Raw genomic sequence first — 19,652 nt, 5'->3', positions numbered from 1 at the left:
AGGGGGCAATAACATCAAATTAAACGTGTGGTAGGGTGGGCAATGATAACATGCAAGTACGTGTGGAACTGGCAATGATGCCGCATAAAACAATTAGGAATCGGGCAATAATGGCGCATAAATCAAGGAGTCAGTGGGCAATGACATCACATCACAACCGTCATGAGTGGGCGATGACATCACATAAAACAACTGTAGGGAATGGACAATAAAAAGACAAAGCAAGCAATGAGACTACATTGATATCGAAATATAAAGCAAGTAAGGAACATGCAGTGACTCACTAATAGGAATCCGGATTTGGGTTTTGATGTTGCATGAGGCGGGAGGGGCTGGGTACCAAAGTAACAAGAGATGTGTGCTGATCACTCACTGACATCCTGGACCAAACGTAAAGAATGTGAAGTAACAAAAAACACAAACAGAATCTCTTCCCTGGCACTACCATATCAGTGCTGAGGTGGCACTGATGGTACAAGAGAAGATAGTAAGTGGTTGGCACTGGATTCCCCTGAGACTTACCCAGGAGAGGAGGAGAAGAGCACCGGAGAGGAGGAGAAGAGCACCGGAGAGGAGGAGAAGAGCACCAGAGAGGAGGAGAAGAGCGCCAGAGAGGAGGAGAAGAGCGCCAGAGAGGAGGAGAAGAGCGCCAGAGAGGAGGAGAAGAGCGCCAGAGAGGAGGAGAAGAGCGCCAGAGAGGAGGAGAAGAGCGCCAGAGAGGAGGAGAAGAGCGCCAGAGGGGAGGAGAAGAGCGCCAGAGGGGAGGGGGAGAGCACCAGAGAGGAGGAGAAGAGCGCCAGAGAGGAGGAGAAGAGCACCAGAGAGGAGGAGAAGAGCGCCAGAGAGGAGGAGAAGAGCGCCAGAGAGGAGGAGAAGAGCGCCAGAGAGGAGGAGAAGAGCGCCAGAGGGGAGGAGGAGAGCGCCAGAGGGGAGGAGGAGAGCACCAGAGGGGAGGGGGAGAGCACCATAGGGGAGGAGAAGAGCACCAGAGAGGAGGAGAAGAGCGCCAGAGAGGAGGAGAAGAGCGCCAGAGAGGAGGAGAAGAGCGCCAGAGGGGAGGAGAAGAGCGCCAGAGGGGAGGGGGAGAGCACCAGAGAGGAGGAGAAGAGCACCAGAGAGGAGGAGAAGAGCGCCAGAGAGGAGGAGAAGAGCACCAGAGAGGAGGAGAACAGCGCCAGAGGGGAGGGGGAGAGCACCAGAGAGGAGGAGAAGAGCACCAGAGAGGAGGAGAAGAGCGCCAGAGAGGAGGAGAAGAGCGCCAGAGAGGAGGAGAAGAGCGCCAGAGGGGAGGGGGAGAGCACCAGAGAGGAGGAGAAGAGCGCCAGAGAGGAGGAGAAGAGCACCAGAGAGGAGGAGAAGAGCGCCAGAGAGGAGGAGAAGAGCGCCAGAGAGGAGGAGAAGAGCGCCAGAGGGGAGGGGGAGAGCACCAGAGAGGAGGAGAAGAGCACCAGAGAGGAGGAGAAGAGCACCAGAGGGGAGGGGGAGAGCACCATAGGGGAGGAGAAGAGCGCCAGAGAGGAGGAGAAGAGCGCCAGAGAGGAGGAGAAGAGCGCCAGAGAGGAGGAGAAGAGCGCCAGAGGGGAGGAGAAGAGCACCAGAGGGGAGGGGGAGAGCACCATAGGGGAGGAGAAGAGCGCCAGAGAGGAGGAGAAGAGCGCCAGAGAGGAGGAGAAGAGCGCCAGAGGGGAGGAGGAGATAGCCAGAGGGGAGGAGAAGAGCGCCAGACAGGAGGAGAAGAGCATCAGAGAGGAGGAGAAGAGCACCAGAGAGGAGGAGAAGAGCGCCAGAGGGGAGGAGAAGAGCGCCAGAGGGGAGGGGGAGAGCACCAGAGAGGAGGAGGAGAGCACCAGAGAGGAGGAGAAGAGCGCCAGAGAGGAGGAGAAGAGCGCCAGAGAGGAGGAGAAGAGCGCCAGAGAGGAGGAGAAGAGCGCCAGAGGGGAGGGGGAGAGCACCAGAGAGGAGGAGAAGAGCACCAGAAATTATTATTTCATTTGTTCATTTGTTATGTGCCCAGCAGGAATCTAAAATAAGAAAGCCCAGTCCCAACTGCACGTTGTTGCAGATGGAAAGCAGATAACGTCAGTAGTGGCTCGTGTTGGGAGTGCTGTGGTGCCCTCTGTTCAGCCGTATGCCATAGTTTACTACCCCCCACCCTGCTTTTCCCCCGCCCCGCAGCACTCCCACCACCGGCCGCTACTGGGGAAACATATCACTTCTAGCGACGGCATTGGAAGAAAAGGGACCTTACATTGACAATGAAGCTGTGGCCACCTCAAACAAGCCTAGCTGGATACCTCCCCCACCTACAGAGATAATCTTTCATAGGGATAAAAGTGCATGTGAAGGCTTCACACTGATGAAAGATACAAACCAACGACCATCTTCGACATCCAATGGGCTTCACCATTCGTCCATCCAGGCTCATGTGAAACCTGTCCATCCACCCCCGTCTCCCACCCCACACATGCTCTGAAGCTCTCTGTGACTATCCGAGAAGTCATGAAGGCAAAGGATCCGGAGATACCTGTGGTTGCGTATTCTTTGCAGTAGCCTGTGTGTATACAGTTAAAAAAAGGCCTGTTACCTGCCCATGGATTATGCTGCCAGGGTAGAACGAAGAGTAGTCGCTCTTGCATGGAGGGTGCACTTAGGGTGTCCCTCGACAGCAGAGTCCAGCTCTTATGAGTCACAACTGTAAAACGGGTGTAACTACAGTGAACTTACAGGTAAACCAAGAGGCAGCATCTGATTACGAAGTGACACAATACTGCAGATGATCCCTCACTTAAAGGAGACACAATACTCTAAGTAGGGTTTCACTAGAGTGGAATACTTAAGACATCTCTGAGGGTAAGATTTCACCAGAGAAGGGACACCATAGAAGCATCTCGGGCGAATTCCCAAGGGACACAACAAAAAACTTCAAATACGGCTGCCGGCCTGAAGTGCAGGCTCGGTGTAAACACCAATCGTGCCCCGGACGACAATGATGGGAGTTATTTCTTGGCGCTGTGGGCACCAAACCTGCGTGTGAACTACTGTCAGGACCCAGCGCTGCAGTCTGATGTTGGAAAAGTAAACTTCCTGCAGCCTTCTATATCAGGACACCCAGGAGCCGCGGCGGCCAGTGCCATGGTGACTGGGCACGCTCTGAGCACCGTAAACATTGCAACATTTCTGGCCTCAACCAGTCGCTCACGGAGCTCTGCAGCTATGTATATTACTAAGATAGATGCACATGATTTTTGTTTCCTTCTTGAGTGAACGCCAGAAACCGCACTTTACTCCCTTTGTGACGCTGTTACCCCAGATGCCGAGCTACCGTAGACGTATACAGTTTGAAAAACTACCTACAAATGTAATATCTGATGATTATATTCCAAGCCAGCAACTCGTAAAGGCCAGTAGTGCTGGGGTAGCGTTGGTGACATTAGGACCCGTGATTGACACTTCTTTAGCCCTCTGTTGAAATGTATTCATAACAAGAAAATGTCCTGTTCTATCTCCAGCCCACAACCCCCACGTCTCTGTTCAAAATATTGTGTTGCTTTGTAATTCATATTGACGCGTCCAAAGTGCGCAGATATAAATTATTTTGAAAATCAGACATTTACTTTCCGCATTGTACTGTGGATGAATTAATAAAACGCGTCATGTCCCTGGCAAGCTGAGATGTACGGTATTAATAAAACAGTGTCGGTTTAAATGTATGGCTTATGAGGGACGTGTTTCAGTGTTGACTAAAGGCAGGGAAAGAAGGTGGGACCCACGGTGCATGGGGGCACAAGTGGGAGGAGCAGAGAAGGCAGGTGGAGGGCAGCGCTTGGTGAAAAGGGGGACACTGGATGGGAGGGGGGACATCAGCCAAGAATGGAACCCTAAGGAAATGAAGTATGCGACGGCTGGGAATACTGAGGAGGGTGGGGGGTGAAAAGGAAGAAATAAAGGGTGAGTCGCCGAAAAGGGGAAACTGTGTGAGCAAGCGGCGGAAGGAAGAGGGAGCGGGCAGTAAAAGAGATTAGAATGGACGAGGGGGCAGGACGGAGGGCACGGGGCAGAAGGAATCTGAAAGGAAAGAATGAAAAGCAAGAGGAAACAGAGGGCAATCAACAACTAGTAGGGGTGTTAAAGGGTGGCTTGGAAAAGAAGAGGAAAACGAAAGTGCAGGGGGGTGCGAACAAACAGGAGAAGGGTTGAACAGTGAAAAGAATAAATAAAGCAAAAAGGAGCGAATGTGGCGGATAGGAAAGGTGGGAGGAAGGAGGAATGGAAAATGGGAAATAAAAAAAGAAGGAAAGGGTGGGGGTATGAGGAAGAAGGGCATGGGGCAAGGGACTCAATGAGAACGGATGAAAGGGTGGAGGAAAGGTTGACGCGAGAGGGGGAAAGAAGAAAAATCAAGGAAGGCGGAGGGAAGGAAGAGAGATAAGATAGAAATTAGGAACGGCGGGAGAAATAGGGGGAGCGAGGGAAGAAGAGAGGAGTGCGCACAGAAGGAAGGCGCGTTAGTGGAGTTTGGGGAGGAAGGGAGGGCGGAAGCAGGGAAATAAAATAAGTGGATGAGTGAAAGACGGCGAGGCGACTAGAAGGCCGGGCCCGGCTTCCCTCTCACTAACGGCGCAATTAATCATTTTCGCAGAATTTCAATCCTCAGCACAAAAACACACATTCCACATTTTTCCTGTAAAAAAACGCAAATGACCCTTGAATAAATCCACAGTAAAAAAGAAGAAAAAAGCCAAAAGTCCGCAAACGTAAGTTGTTCGAAAGTCGCAACTTCCCCGCAGTCCGATGTCCTGATGTCGGATCCCAAGAGGGTGCGGCCGCTTCGGAGCGGTCACGCATTTCATCCTGAGTCGACGAGAGACGGAGCAGGCGCTCAGGAAGGGCGCTGGAGGCCGCGGGGGACGAGTGGAGGACGGCAGCCAGGGCGGGTGAAGGCAGGTCGGGGAAGGGACGGGCTGGAAACGCCCGGGACGCGGCCTTATATCGGCGCCATCCGCCTCTCTCCTCCTCCATCCCCACCTTTTAATTGATTTGTAATAATTAAGTTGCCTTTGCATCGATGTCTCTCGCTTGGAAAACAAGCATTAACAAGAAACAACGGCACAAAAGGGGGGCAGAGGCTTACCTAAAAGCCTCGGTAGACGCTGCTCAGAAAGCACAGCGTCCTGTAGGGATTCGGGGGCGTGCTCTCCCCTTCCCATTGGCTGGAAGGTAAAATTCCAGCCAATGGGAAGAGGAGAGGGCGTGACTTAAAAAAAGACACGGAAACGCCCCCGAATCGCGTTTTCACGGGGAGAAAGTGATTGACGCAGATGTCTTCCAATGGCTAGCCTCCATTTATGGAGCTAGCCAATGAGAGGCAGAGGCGGTGCCTACATCCCTACTAGAGACAATAGTTTTCGATCTGGGAGTGGCACTGCGTGCCCCTCGCCAGGTCGAAACCTAAACATGTAGCATAAAGGGAATGACTATTTACACACTCCGGATCTTTGTTCCTGTATTGAGAACTCGTAAGAATCTTGCGTGGCCACTGGAACGCCAGGTAGCTATCCCTGCTTGACTAACATGCAGCGGCTAAAATAGCACTCAGAGGGGGGCGTGTGTGTTTTTTTCAAATAGTTCACACCAGCCTATTACTATCAAAAATTCGAGAAAAATAAACCGTCTTTCAATCCATACAAATGCTAGCTGCATTTCTAGATACAATCAACAGGGCCAAATCCTAACATAAAAGATAAAGGGAATCAAAGAAATTCCAGATTTTTTGATAGAGCTTTACAGCGATATCCTCTAGGAGCTGAGAATACACATATAAAGGGATACAGGATTAGACACACTTTAATGGAGGTATAATAAATGTTCTCCTTTTATGTAATAAAGGTAGGTATTTCAATATTATTAAACTAGAGCTTTTCCTGGAAATAGTCATAGACATGGGAAAATCCAAGGGAGTACTTAGGATTTCGAGATAACTCTTTATATTGAGACTAGACATATTTCAATGTGTTCTCTGATAGAAATAGAGAAAAGACTGAAGCGGGATGCGTAACTTAATTCCTAATTAATAAGGTGTGAAATGCCATAATTTTTCTTTTTTTTTCCTACTGGTTGCTATGAAAAATGTGAAGTTAAAAACAACAGATACTTTGATATGTTACTTGGAAAGATACTCATAATGTGTGGGGTTTTGTGCTAAATGATGGAGTTTGATTGTAAGTCATTTTCTGAACATATGAAATGAAACAGAAATTGTTCTGCATCTAGATATATATTTCTAACTTTATTGACTTTTTGATAGCTCTGGACTGGACCTTTTTAATGTGTCTAACGCTACTTTACATCGAAGAATACTGGTTTCGGGTTACAACAGACAATACAAGTCGAGGTATCCATTGCAGTAAAAAAGAGGGTGCCGCCCAAAAAATACGTTATGGGGGGATCACTAGGGATAACGTGCCTGGTACTAGGATTCAGATTGTGAGTGATGTTGTCCATATATTCACTGGAGGAATTACAGCTCCTCTTTGAATTGATAAACATTCCTTCCCCCTTTGGTTGCAGTCACAGTTATTAGGTCTCCGACTAGGCAGCGCATGCGATGTCTCGTCAGAGAGATGCTGTATACACAATAGTGGGGGAAGCTCCGCCTACTTTCCGCCTATCTTTGTAATTGGCCGCAATTGTAAATGCTGCATGCTGATTAGTTTTTGTAAAGTTAATCCTGCCTCATGACGGCTATGTCGTCATTATTGTCCTTCCACAGTGATCAGCCCCTTTACCTTTTAAACTGTTTCGTTTCCCTGCCTCCTCCCATTCACTCCCGCAGTCAGTGTCTTCTGAAGCCAGCAGCACCCCCCACCCCCTCCTGTTCGTGCCTTTTTTAACACGGCACACTTCTGTTTAAAATGGAATAGGGCTCGCATAAATACAAGTCCCATTGCATTTTAAATGCTTGTTTGATGTGGGATTGGTGGGTGAATTAGCACTCCTTTTTCATTGCAGCGCAGGCGCTGCTGGTTTCTCTCTCATGCACGCGCAGGCACTTGCAGACGATACTCCGTTGTAAACATGAGTGCTGTTTGCGGCCTCCATTGATCAAAGGAAGTGCCGTCCACACGCTCGTAAACTCAGGGAATTGGAGCCGTGGTGTGCGAATCGTGCTGGGAGTGCGCCTGAGTGAAGGTGCCTGGAGCAGGGAGGGGTGCTGGAGGGTCCATCCATTGGTGCAAGGACCGGGAGAGGTTCTGGTTGCCCCAGTGCCTGGATCAGGTCCGGTGTCTCCACAGCAGATTCAGACCGAGTGCCAGTGCTCCCTCAGCAGAGGAGCTGCTCGGACGGGCCCTGTCTTTTAGCTGAAATGGCAAGTATTGCCGACGGTTGCAGGCGGCGTCAGGGGGACTGCAGCCGTGGTGTGTGAATCGTGCTGGGAGTGCGCCTGAGTGAGGGTGCCTGGAGCAGAGAAGAGTGCTGGAGGGTCTGTCAATTGGTGCATGGACTGGGAGAGGTTCTGGTTGCCCCAGTGCCTGGATCAGGTTTAGTGTCTCCACAGCAGATTCAGACCGAGCTACAGTGCTCCCTCAGCAGAGGAGCTGCTCGGACGGGCCCTGTCTTTTTACTGGAATGCCAAGTATTCCCGAAGGTTGCAGGCAGCCCAGGGGGTGTCAGGGGGACTGCAGCCGCGGTGTGTGAATCGTGCTGGGAGGGATGTATGTCATGACAACGCTGGCTTTACCCCGCGCTGCCATTACGACGCATCCATTACAACGCAAGTCGTTACAACGACTTGCGCTGTAGGTGCTGGATTGTGGAATAGTTTAATTTTCTATTCCAACTCAAACCCACGTAACAGTAGGGAAGGTGTTGGAATAGAAAATAAAACTATTCCTTTCCCAAGAGCGCCCTCCAGCGCAAGTCGTTGTAACGACTTGCGTTGTGATGGCAGTGTCGTAATGGCAGCGCGGTGTAAAGCCCGCTTTGTCATGGCTGTCTCCCGCTGGGAGTGTGCCTGAGTGAGGGTGCCTGGAGCAGGTAGGGGTACTGGAGGGTCCGTCCATTGGTGCATGGACCGGGAGAGGTTCTGGTTGCCCCAGTGCCTGGATCGGGTTCGGTATCTCCACAGCAGATTCAGACCGAGCGCCAGCGCTCCCTCAGCAGAGGAGCTGCTCGGACGGGCCCTGTCTTTTTCCTGGAATGCCAAGTATTCCTGACGGTTGCAGGCGGCCCTGGGGGCGTCAGGGGGACTGCAGGGCTCTCCAAAAAAGGAGAGTGACCAAGGCTTTGGGACGACTTTATTTTCTTTCTGTTTTCACATTGACCCTTGCTGTCCCGTCTCTCTTGCCTTCACACTAAATGCCCCCACCTCTGATGCTCTTCTTTCTTCTTTAGTGCGCCCTTCTCTTCTGCAATGACCAGTCTAGCGTCACCCACTATTCCGTTCACCCTTGGTGCCCCTTCTCTCGTGCATTCACTGTTCATGCACCCTCCTCTGTGGCCCTTCTTTCTCTTCCATTGATGCTTGCTGCCCCTCCTCTGATGCATTTACTATTAATGTGCCCCCTTCTACAGTGCTTGCATCCATTCCATTCACACTTGGTCCTCTCGTCTCTCGTGCATTCACTATTAATGCACCTTCATCGGGAGTCCTTCGTTCTATTACACCCACACTTGATGTCCTCTCCTCTTGTGAATTCATTATTCATTCACCCTCCTCTGTGGCCCTTCTTTCTCTTCCGTTGACGCTTGGTGCCCCATCTCTGATGCATTTACTATTACTGTACCCTCTTCTACAGCCCTTGGCTCCCTTCCATTTACCCATGGTCTCCTCGTCTCTTGTTCATTCACTATTAATGCACCCTCCTCTATGGCCCTTCTTTCTCTTCTTGCACCGATCCCGTCAGGTGGACATGGCCTGGCTGCTTCAGGAGTGCTGATTTCTGACATCAATTTGAGCCCGATCTTCGCCGCAGCATGCAGACAAAGGAGTATTTGTCTGCAATCTGAGAGATTATCAGATGGCTAGCTAAAAGTATCTCGTCACGGAGACCGTGAGCGGGAGACGACAAGTGTGACAAGTTTGGATGCTAACTATATTTAATCAACAACAAAGATGCCTAAACCACACTTATTTTCTAAGCTATGGTTATTCTCGCTTTATGGTCAAACACATATCACTTTTTGTTTGCACCGGTATTTTATTTATACCTTCTGATTCAACTTTTTTTGCTTTCTATTTAACACATTTCCTGCATGAAAAGGAGAAATGAATTCTATACACTATTTACAAACACATGTACAATTATTTACAACACCAATTCGAGTCCACATTATTACTAAGACAAACCTTACATATTACATTCAAAGTACAAAACTTTACACAAAAACAACCTTACACAAGAAAGAATAAACATTCATGACCTCACCAAAATTCAATGACAAATTCCATTGATAGCACAAATGAATTTAAACTATCAAAAAAAGCAAGTATTTGGTTCCTATATATTGTTATGTTCCTTTGCTATGCCTTTGGTATGCTGACGCGTTTAGAATCCAGGGAAATAAATACCCAGATTCTCATCAGAGCTTTCTTGATTTTCTGTACAAAATGTATAAAACAGAAAATTATTTACATCTTTGAAAAGCTTCCTCGTTTTCAATACACACTAATGCCACTCTACTGAACTTAATATATATACCTGAATGCAAAACAAACTGTTCTTCTTCTGTTTGTATTTGCAGTCTTTCTTAATTGTTCATGATCCTGAGTGCAAAACAAACTGTTCTTCTTCTGTTTGTATTTGCAGTCTTTCTTGATTGTTCATGATCCTGAACAATTAAGAAAGACTGCAAATACAAACAGAAGAAGAACAGTTGTATTTCTCCTTTTCATACAGGAAATGTGTTAAATAGAAAGCAAAAAAAGTTGAATCAAAAGGTATAAATAAAATACTGGTGCAAACAAAAAGTAATGTGTGTTTGACCATAAAGCGAGAATAACGATAGCTTAGAAAATAAGTGTGGTTTAGGCATCTTTGTTGTTGATTACTTGTTTTATGGCCCAGCCTAAAACCACATTCCTAGGGGCCTAACTCCCTATTTTTTCAAAACTATATTTAATAGGCATTAAGGTATTGCTCGTCCTTAAGAGCTTTGTCTAATGTGGTTACTGGACGCTTTTGTAAGTCTAACGTTTCATTTTTATCATATACTGAACTTTCAATAGCACAATTGGGGAAAGGCAGCGCATAAAGTGCAGCATAGCTCAATACATATGAGGTCCCAAAGCTGAGACCGTTTGCATTGTAAATGCTTGTTTTTATCAGAGGAAACACCTTTTGTTAATTGGCAGTAAATTATAAATATATGGGACTTATTAGAAGGGAAAACAACTGTAATATAAGGGTCAAGAGGACAATATTTACCGACCTCTCAAGTCCACACCCCCACCTGAAACAGTAATAACAACAAAGAAAAACTAGGAGGTCTATTAGATGAAGGAGAAGTGACCACGAGAAACTGACACACACCTCTATCACGACTAACGGTGAGGGTCCATCAGTGATGAAAGAGTCCTATCAGCCCACCCATTTGGCGGAACCTCGTCATCTAGGACCTTATCAGCAGGTGCTCATATGGCCCGCTCTGTCCGTCGGTACTCCCCTTCGGTTCCGGTCACACTCGGAGGTACCGACGGACAGAGCGGGGCCTCTCTATCCGAGCCGTTGCCGGGTGAGGTGAGGCTTGACTCCCACACAGTGCTGGGAAAGGATTGAACTCTGCATGGTTGTTTTACCAGATACGGTAGGGTGGCTGACCTAGCCACATGACTCAACTTACCATTACAACCGTGCCATATAGTCTGTTTTGATTTCCTGAATTTTTCAATATAGTGAACACATAGATGTTGCAGTAGCCGTTTTCACAGCTTGGCCCTGAAGAATGCCTGTAAAATTATACACCAAAGGCAGAAACATGTTGGCCTAATTCTTAGATGCTTACCTGACAGTGATATTGTCACACTGTTGCCACATCTGTTTTAATCTGACGTCCAGGGAGATACCAATAAAAATATTTTTTCTACCTTGACCGCCATTTTAACCACGCACTTTCTCTTGAGCACTGCACCCTATCAGTACCACTCGCAGTGAGGACTCATCTTCTTTCAGCATGGGAACTGTTGGCACCAAGCAAGTACATTGGAGCTTGGCCATATGAGCACCTGCTGATAAGGTCCTAGATGACGAGGTTCCGCCAAATGGGTGGGCTGATAGGACTCTTTCATCACTGATGGACCCTCACCGTTAGTCGTGATAGAGGTGTGTGTCAGTTTCTCATGGTCACTTCTCCTTCATCTAATAGACCTCCTAGTTTTTCTTTGTTGTTATTACTTATTAGAAGGGCCCTTAGAAATGCAATAAGTCTATTTAACAAATCTCTTTGAAGTGTCTTATATTATAAAAACATAGCTGAGAGTGCATCAGGACAAATAGGCACTTTTCATTTGCCTGTAAACCACCTCTGTACTGCTCGGTCATCACAAATGTAACACGGCCCGAACACTCGAGTGCACAGTGTCGACAAAAGTGGTTCATGTTGTTTCGGCTATTTCTCCTGCTGCAGCCCTTTAATGAGAAAATTGGCTTTCTTTTAAACCCGTCTTCCAACTATGTATCAATATATGCTATTTTGCAGTGTTCAATGTCAGAGTGCTCTTCGTTTCTGGAAGTCTAGAGAGAGTTTATATCAATCAAGTGCTGTCATCCTGGTCTTTCACGTAGGAAGCACAGACCCAATCAGTTGGGACAATGTGGTTAAACAGCCAGGCATGTTCCCAAAGTATTTAAAAATAGACTGTTTCATGAATGACTGCTCAAGGGGTGGCACAGTTTACTAAACACTCTTTTCTGAAGTATGCTAATATTTATTGTACTGCTGGAGCCGAATTCATTCCTTTGTCTAAATCTGTACCACAGAGGAAGAAGAAGAGGAGGATGAGGAAGACAACATGTCCACGGTGATGCGCCTCAGGACCAAAATGCCCTGGAAGACCTGCTGGAGATACCTCACTTCCGGAGGCTTTTTCCTGGTCTTCCTCATGATTTTTTCCAAACTGGTCAAACACTCGGTCATTGTGGCCATAGACTACTGGCTCGCTGATTGGACTTCCAATGCCAATGTTCCAAACAGTCCTGAGGTAAAACATTTATCATTGAATATTTTTTTATTGGTAGCACTGTATCATCCCCTTGATTCGGCACATTTTAGTCAATACACCTTTATTAAAGTAGCACTTCCAACCAACACTTTTCAGGCCATTGAATGTTGATTACCATAAGTACTCCACAGACATAACCTGTGACCTTCTTCTACTTGAAATGGGTCAAAAACTAGCTGGTAGATAGATTGTGCCAGTTCTAATTGTTAGAACAAAAGTGGCAGAAGGTGCAATGGGAAAAAGACAGTAAAATTGTTGGCTGGTCTTCTCCTTCAAATTCATAATAGACAAACAATGAAATAAGTCACAATAGTCCTGCAAGATTGAGTGGCTTAAGCAGAGTTACATTCCCAAAACGCCATTTGATTTTTAAGACCAATGGCTTTAATGCCACCTTCACTATCGGCACCCCATTCTTTTTAATCCCCTGTGAAACATGTTTCTCTGTCTCTGTGAATTGTGTTTGTTTGCTCTTTCTCTACCTCTCTATTTACCTCTCTCTTTTATCTTCTCTCTCTCCCTTTCTCATTCTCTAGCTCTCTACATAGACCTTTCTCTCATTGTGTTCCTCTCTCAATTTATGTTTCTGTGCCAGTCTTGTAATTCTCGCTTTCTTTCTATCCTTTCTATGTCACTCGTATACTCTTTCTATCAACCCTCACCCCTTTGTATTCTCTCTCCCTTTCTCTTGCTATTTGTCTCTTAATCCCAACTTTCACTTAGCTTCCCTTCTCTCACACTCACTCTAGCTCTATTTCTCTCTCTCTCTTTCGTAGTTCTTTGTTTTTCCTCCTCCTCTCTCGTTGCCTTTATCTCTAACTAATTGTATGTCAAAATAGTTATAACAAAAGATTGCAGGATGTAACTATCCTGGCCTAAACATGGCTTAGAAAATATTTCTCTGCTGAGTTAAATATTCTGCTGGTAAAATTTGAACATTTAACTCCAACTAGATGATTTAAAAAAAATGTATAATTAGGACCACAAAATGTTGTCAGATGATACATATGCCAGAGTATTCTGGTAGCATGCCATTTAGTTTACCGTTCTTCCTCTCATTCGTTTCACTTTTTCTTTCCCTCTTTTTCACAATCCTTTTCGCTAATTTTGTCTCTCTTCCTGTTTCTCTCTCTCTCTCAGTTTTTTTTGTTTTTCTTTCTCTTCTAGTTCTATGTGTCTCTCATTTGATATTCTATCATCTATCTGTATCGGGAAACATCCTTTACAACGCAGTCATTACATCGCAAGATCCTTTACAACGCATGTCACTACAACACAGGCATTACAACTCATGATACTACATCGCATGACACTACATCACATGTCACTACAACGCAGGCATTACAAAGCATACCATTACAATGCATAGTACCCCTATGATATCCAAAACCTACCCTACTGGTGCACCCCCTGGAGTTAGAATAGTAAATTTACCCCTACACTATCCAACGCTTACCCTACTGTTGCACCCCCTGGAGTTAGAATAGTAATTTTTACCCCTACACTATCAAACACTTACCCTACTGTTGCAACCCTTGGAGTTAGAATAGTAATGTTTACTCCTATACTATCCAATACTTATCTGAAATGCAACGTACTGGTATGCGTTGTAATGGTATGCGTTGTGAAGGTATAATGCGATGTAATGGAATGCGTTGTAAAGGTCATTTCTAAAAATACGATATAGTGTCATGCAATGTAAAGGAGTGCATTGTAAAGGATGTTACAATGTAAAACCTGCGTTGTAAAGGCATGCATTGTAAATGTATGCGTTGTAACGTCATACATTCATCTGTATCCAGGCTCTCGATATGGCAATGCACATCATGGAATATGGTTCACTAATGATATCAAGAAAAAGTTGGAAATGCACATCTAACGGTGTACTCTTAAACAAAGTATAGATATAAGTATGTTCTATTCACACAGACCTCCAGGCATAGACTCGCAGTTGTGCAACAACCATACATTTTCCAACTTTGCACAACGTGATCTCATTGATTTTTCACTTACTGGAAAATCCGCATTACCAAATGATATGGAATTGTGTATATGCACAAAAATGTTATTAATCTATAAAACAACTCTCTTTGGAGAAACTCTATTTAGTACACACTCATGATATCTGTACATTTCCCTTCTCTTTCCCATTTTGTAAAGTTATTGCCTTTCATAGGAGTAAATGTCTATGCTTTTTCATGGTCGCTTTTGCATTTCTAAAGGCCACTCCCTGTAATGTCCTCTCCACTGCTGCTAACCATAAATTTACACCAGTGGATAATCTGCCAAACTGTGGTATGTACTATTATGCATGTGTCTTTGCAGATCTAACAAAATAAGTTTGATAAATGACCTCCCTATACTTTACTTATGTATTTCCTTCCCGATTGTGTAACCTACCGACCGGTTCATGCAGTTTGCCCACCCATGTGGAGCTTGGATACGTCCTTCACCTAGATGAGAACAGGGTTCTCTTTGAGCCCATTCTTACACCCTGCCATTCAGGGGCCAACCTCTGAAGCTTGGACACTTCAGCCTCAATTGAACCTCTTTTGAATGTACGATAGGATCTCGAAATGGATGAGACAGAATTTTCAACTTCGATTTAAAATATTATTTTTGGGAAGGGAATACATTCAGAACACTTTTAAACCTCCTATCACTTAGAAAATATTTTTTCGTTTTTCACTGAGTAAATCAAGTAATCCAGAGCATATCCATGACCATGTATATTCTAATGACAATTGTGTAATCTGTTTTCTCATTGACCAGGAATAGCTTTTTTAAACTGATTTCAAATCGAAATGAATCTGCACTACATGAAGGGTTGTAATTGGTAATGTGTGGTGTTAACTTCTCCATTTTGTGGTATCTGGTTTTGTTGCTGTAGCTTAGCTCATAGATCTTTTTATAGAAATATGCATGAAATAAACATAAGCATTCTGCAAGATGCTACATTGTGAAAGCGTATTTCATTCCCCACAGGATGCTCAATCAGACCGAACATATTATGTTGCTGGTTTCACCATACTCTGCGGCTCTGGCATCTTCCTGTGCCTTGTGACTTCTCTGACTGTGGAGTGGATGGGGCTCACAGCTGCGAAGAATCTTCACCACAACCTCCTTAAGAAAATAATTTTAGCACCAATTAGGTATAGTATTACAAAATTATTTAATCCAGCCAAATGTTAGCATGAAAAGGAATAGCAATTAAGCCTGGGCAAAATTTTAATTACGCCAGTGTAATTCATGTCATTTCAGGACTTTCTTGTTACGATTGATACCTGATGGTTGTATGACGAAACCCTGAAAGTCCAACACCAGTCCAACACAGCACCCATTACAGCAAGTTTGTGTAATGACTTGCAGGTTAAAGTAACTTGTCGTAAAGTCGCAATCAGGGTAGTTACAGCATTGTAAAGTTCGTTGAGACTGCGGGGTAAAGGATGTTTCCCCTATGTGACATTCCAGAAATTCTGCCATTCTGAGTAACTCTGCTCCATCTGTGATAAATAGGTATAGTGAACGCACAGGAACACTACAATGCTAGCAGTGTTTTTTCGTGGTGTTTTTGGTTTATTGCACTTTTTTAGTGCATAATGCATTCTCACATCAAAAACTGATGCAAGGACGCATCTCACACTAAAAGTTAATGCTAAATGATGGAGCTACCTTCCGCATAATACTCATAATTTCATGTAACTTTGCCAAAATTTAATGGAATTATGTGAAAGCAAATTATGCTAATTTCACACATCCCAAATAACAATATCTCTACTAAAAGAGGGATGCATCTCTTTTCTACTGGTGCATGCACATATTGTATCTTTAAAAGGCACAGTCTGTCCAGATCCTGAGTGTAGGTCATTATTGGGGCTATTGGGCAGCGCTGCTGGTCCACAAATAGAAGATACAAATCAGAGTCATTAGCAAATCAGCACGCAAGGTACATAGGGATCACTTAGCATTCAGGAAAGTGGGAACTCCAACTGTAATTAGCAGACTCCTCATTCCTCCAAAACTGCCTTTCCCTTACCACATTTAGAGATGCAGTAAGTGCCAGGTTTCCAGTGGTGCGGCCTCAACCAACTCAGGTGTCGAAAACCCTCGACCTGGCAGCCTGACCACCATAGGGTCATGTGGTCAAAGTGGTGGATACCACAAACTTATTTAAAGTTGGACATCCCCCACTGATTTCTCTACCCACTTCTGCCATGCAAAACATGGTCAATCCGGCTAGGAAAACAAAGAAATGTCCCTAAAGCAATGTGTACTGGTGACATTTCTCTTTTACTTTCCAGAAACAAATATTCATCTTCCAAGGCTTGTTTCTGCGGACTAAAAAAACGTCAAGCAGGCCACGTTAACATGCAGCCCACTCCGCATTCAGTTGTGAAAATAAGTGCATCAGTCACACATGCAGATGCACTTTTGTCACATAAATCTCCACCACACAGGTAGGGTCTTTCAATTGTGTGGGGGATTTGCCACTGAGAAGTCTATAGTTTATGCTTCCACCAACCTGGCATCCTGGCAGGCTAACTGCCAATGTTTAAATGATGCACTTAGTCTTAAACAGAAGGTATGAGGTCACTTTAGCATTCATGACTCACTGGGTTACTATGGGTGAGGAGTCCAAGTCTTAACTCAAGAGAAGCAACAATAAAGTGTTAATCATCCTGCCAAGCATTTTCTTTTGTATATCAATCAATCAGGTGACTTTTAAAGCATGACTACTCAGCCATAAGGGTTTCAAGGCGCTGGGCAACACTTATAATACTAACTTGTATATTAAATATAGTTACAGGCTTAACATTTACAATCTAAATTGGAAGCACAAAACAACATAATACTATCAAATACCAAACATGGGGACATATTACCAAGGCGGGCGATATGTGAATATCGCCGCTTTAGCGGCCGTTTTTGGCCGCTAAGCGGCGATAATTCTATCGCCCTATTAGCAAGCTGTCGCTAGTAGCAGTTAGCGACAGCTTGTAGGTGATATTGAGCGGTTTGGGGCCCACTTTGCATGTCAGCGATATTTATCGCTAATGACATGCAAAGTGGGCGTACCCAACCTGTTAGCGACTGAAAGCAGTCGCTAACGTTGCTATCGCCTATTAGCAAGGCAGGCGTAGCGATGGAAATATTTGCACTAAGCGCGAATATCTCCAAAAACGAACGCCTGCTCAGACCAGTTCTTAGCCATTATATCCAATGGGAGTTGGATATTATGGCTAAGTCCTCTTAGCGATAATGCGTGAATATCGCTGGATTACCAGCGATATTCACGCATTTCGCTGCTAACGCCTGAAATTTTATCGCATTTGAGATAAACGTTGCTAATAGCGAGTTATCGCTGCAATAAAATCAGGCGACGCACAGTGATAGAAAAAATGTCGCTAAGCCCATTTAGGGATAAATATCGCTAGTTGTTGGTAATATGCCCCATAGTTCTCAGTCTACAGTGGTGGTGCAATGAGCCACTACTTCCGTTATCGGAAGGGTTATTGGGCACAATAAGAGCCGTTACAAAACACAATAAAGTTGTAAGACTAGGGCCCCAAGTTAAAAGCACTATACTATAGTTCTAATATATACAAACGTCCATGAACTCTATTCTTTGTGAACCTCCGAAAATGCGTAGTACCATCTGCAAGAAATTAATGAAGTACAATGCAAATACGGAAACAGCATTCGGTTGTCACAAACAGCTACTGCTTGAAAACCTTCCCGGAAGCAGTCAGTGTGGATGAGCATTATGGATATTGCTTATCTATTTACGTTTCTTTAAGGTGTACACAAAGCAACGTGCTTGTGGATATTAGATTACAGAAACAAAAAAGCAAATTAACAGTAACAACTGTTCATGGGTACCTGCAAGACGAAGGGCTAGAGTCTCGGAGTTCATACACATATGAAGGATACATATGAAGTGGAAGTATGCAGAACTTCTGGGTGCCGAATGGGCACACATTAGGGTACTGTCTCAGAGCCTCTGCAGCTTGGAGTGGACAATACATGTCCTTAAACTGAACGAACTGTTAAGTCAACCTGGGTCTGGACCACCCTAGTAACAAGGAGCAACAGAGGAATGGCAAAAGATAACAAAACTTGGCACAAAGAGGGGTGTGCTTCTCAGACCGAATCACCAACTACTTATCCACAATAAACTTATCTGGCAGCTCTTCTCTGTCACTGCTGCAGAATCTGAGAAGTTCAGTAAATGTCACTAACATTGCTGTTCATCCAGGTTGGTTGCATGGCAGCTTCCCTCTGTCTCATGGAGAGGGGTACAGTACTCTCTGGTCTCCTTTAAGCACCGTTGGTATAGGGATTCTCATGGCTGGTCACTATGCATGGAATGAGCAGCAACAGAGAAGGCAAGCAGAGCTTCAGCAGAGCCTTGGCTTTTTCCCCATCAAGCTCAGGCTTCCCCACACCTGGTTGATTCTGTAAAAAAGAGTTCTCTCCAACCCAAGTTCTTGGAGTCTTCAGTGAGCAGCAATGATGCTCCTACGTATGCTCCCAAATGAGAACAGCTAGTGGAGAGCCAATACCTAGTCATTATAATTTCAGTGGGGTAACCAGGCAGGCTCATATCTAGTTGTACGCAACAAGACGAAAAACATAGCATAGGGATGTCTTCTCTCTATAGCAGCAATCCTTCATCTTGCAAATACATCCTTGCATTAGAACAAGTGATCACAAACACTTGTGGGTAAACCTAACTTAACCATGCTTAAGGTTATAAGCCATTTGTCATAATGCAGACTTGTTCACTAAGGATTGTGCTGGTGATGGCAGCATGTAAGGGTCCTAACCATTATATTTAATTAAAAAATGAATATTCAGAGAGGGGGCCCATCTAGCCCAAGGCAATGGCCTTAACACAATATAGAGAGATCAGTAGTCTACTGTCACTATCCTTAGCTTTGGGAAACGGAGCCAAGAGGACCTTGAGAATACATGGGAGAAAACCAAGTAATGTTATTCCCATTATCGGAGCACACCTGAGTCTCCCTAAAAGGCATAAAAATTAAAGGTAAGGGCAGCCCCAAGCAATTAAGGACCCGAGAACTGTGATAAAAATGAAGCATCCATGGAAATGCACTTGGAATACAAGGAAAATTATTGCTACATCCACTGTGCTGATACTAGACTAAATCATCACATACACATTTCATGTTTGATCAGTGGTCGACAAGGGTTAATACAACTTTGTGATGTCATGAAATTCTAGTGTCAAATTAATTTTAGCATTTATTTGTTTTTTATTTCTGTGGGCTTACTCATTGCAGTTCTGTGCAGTAGATTCTATGTTTAGATTATCCTTCATTCTCCTTTGTTACGTTGCTTGTATCAGTTTATCTTCTCATTACTATAATGTTGCCCTGATAAGTAGGCATAAGAAAAGTATTCTGATAGTCGG

At 45.0% G+C, this 19,652-nt stretch overlaps 1 protein-coding gene across 6 annotated transcripts in view; it reads left to right on the top strand.

Moving 5' to 3' along the window:
* ABCC9 (ATP binding cassette subfamily C member 9) overlaps window positions 1–19,652 on the top strand; it is a 1,243,587-nt gene that overhangs the window by 788,420 nt on the left and 435,515 nt on the right. For all 6 annotated transcript variants that reach the window (XM_078674078.1, XM_078674076.1, XM_078674073.1 and 3 more), the window contains 2 exons: window positions 11,976–12,196; window positions 15,203–15,369. In XM_078674078.1, coding sequence (XP_078530204.1) covers window positions 11,976–12,196; window positions 15,203–15,369 — 388 coding nt within the window. The remainder of the gene's footprint in view (window positions 1–11,975; window positions 12,197–15,202; window positions 15,370–19,652) is intronic.

The sequence above is a fragment of the Lissotriton helveticus genome, chromosome 1_1 (assembly GCF_964261635.1).
Source record: "Lissotriton helveticus chromosome 1_1, aLisHel1.1, whole genome shotgun sequence".
NCBI classification, from domain to species: domain Eukaryota; kingdom Metazoa; phylum Chordata; class Amphibia; order Caudata; family Salamandridae; genus Lissotriton; species Lissotriton helveticus.
Note: the sequence above shows the minus strand (reverse complement) of the source record. Positions and strands in the feature narration are given on the sequence as shown.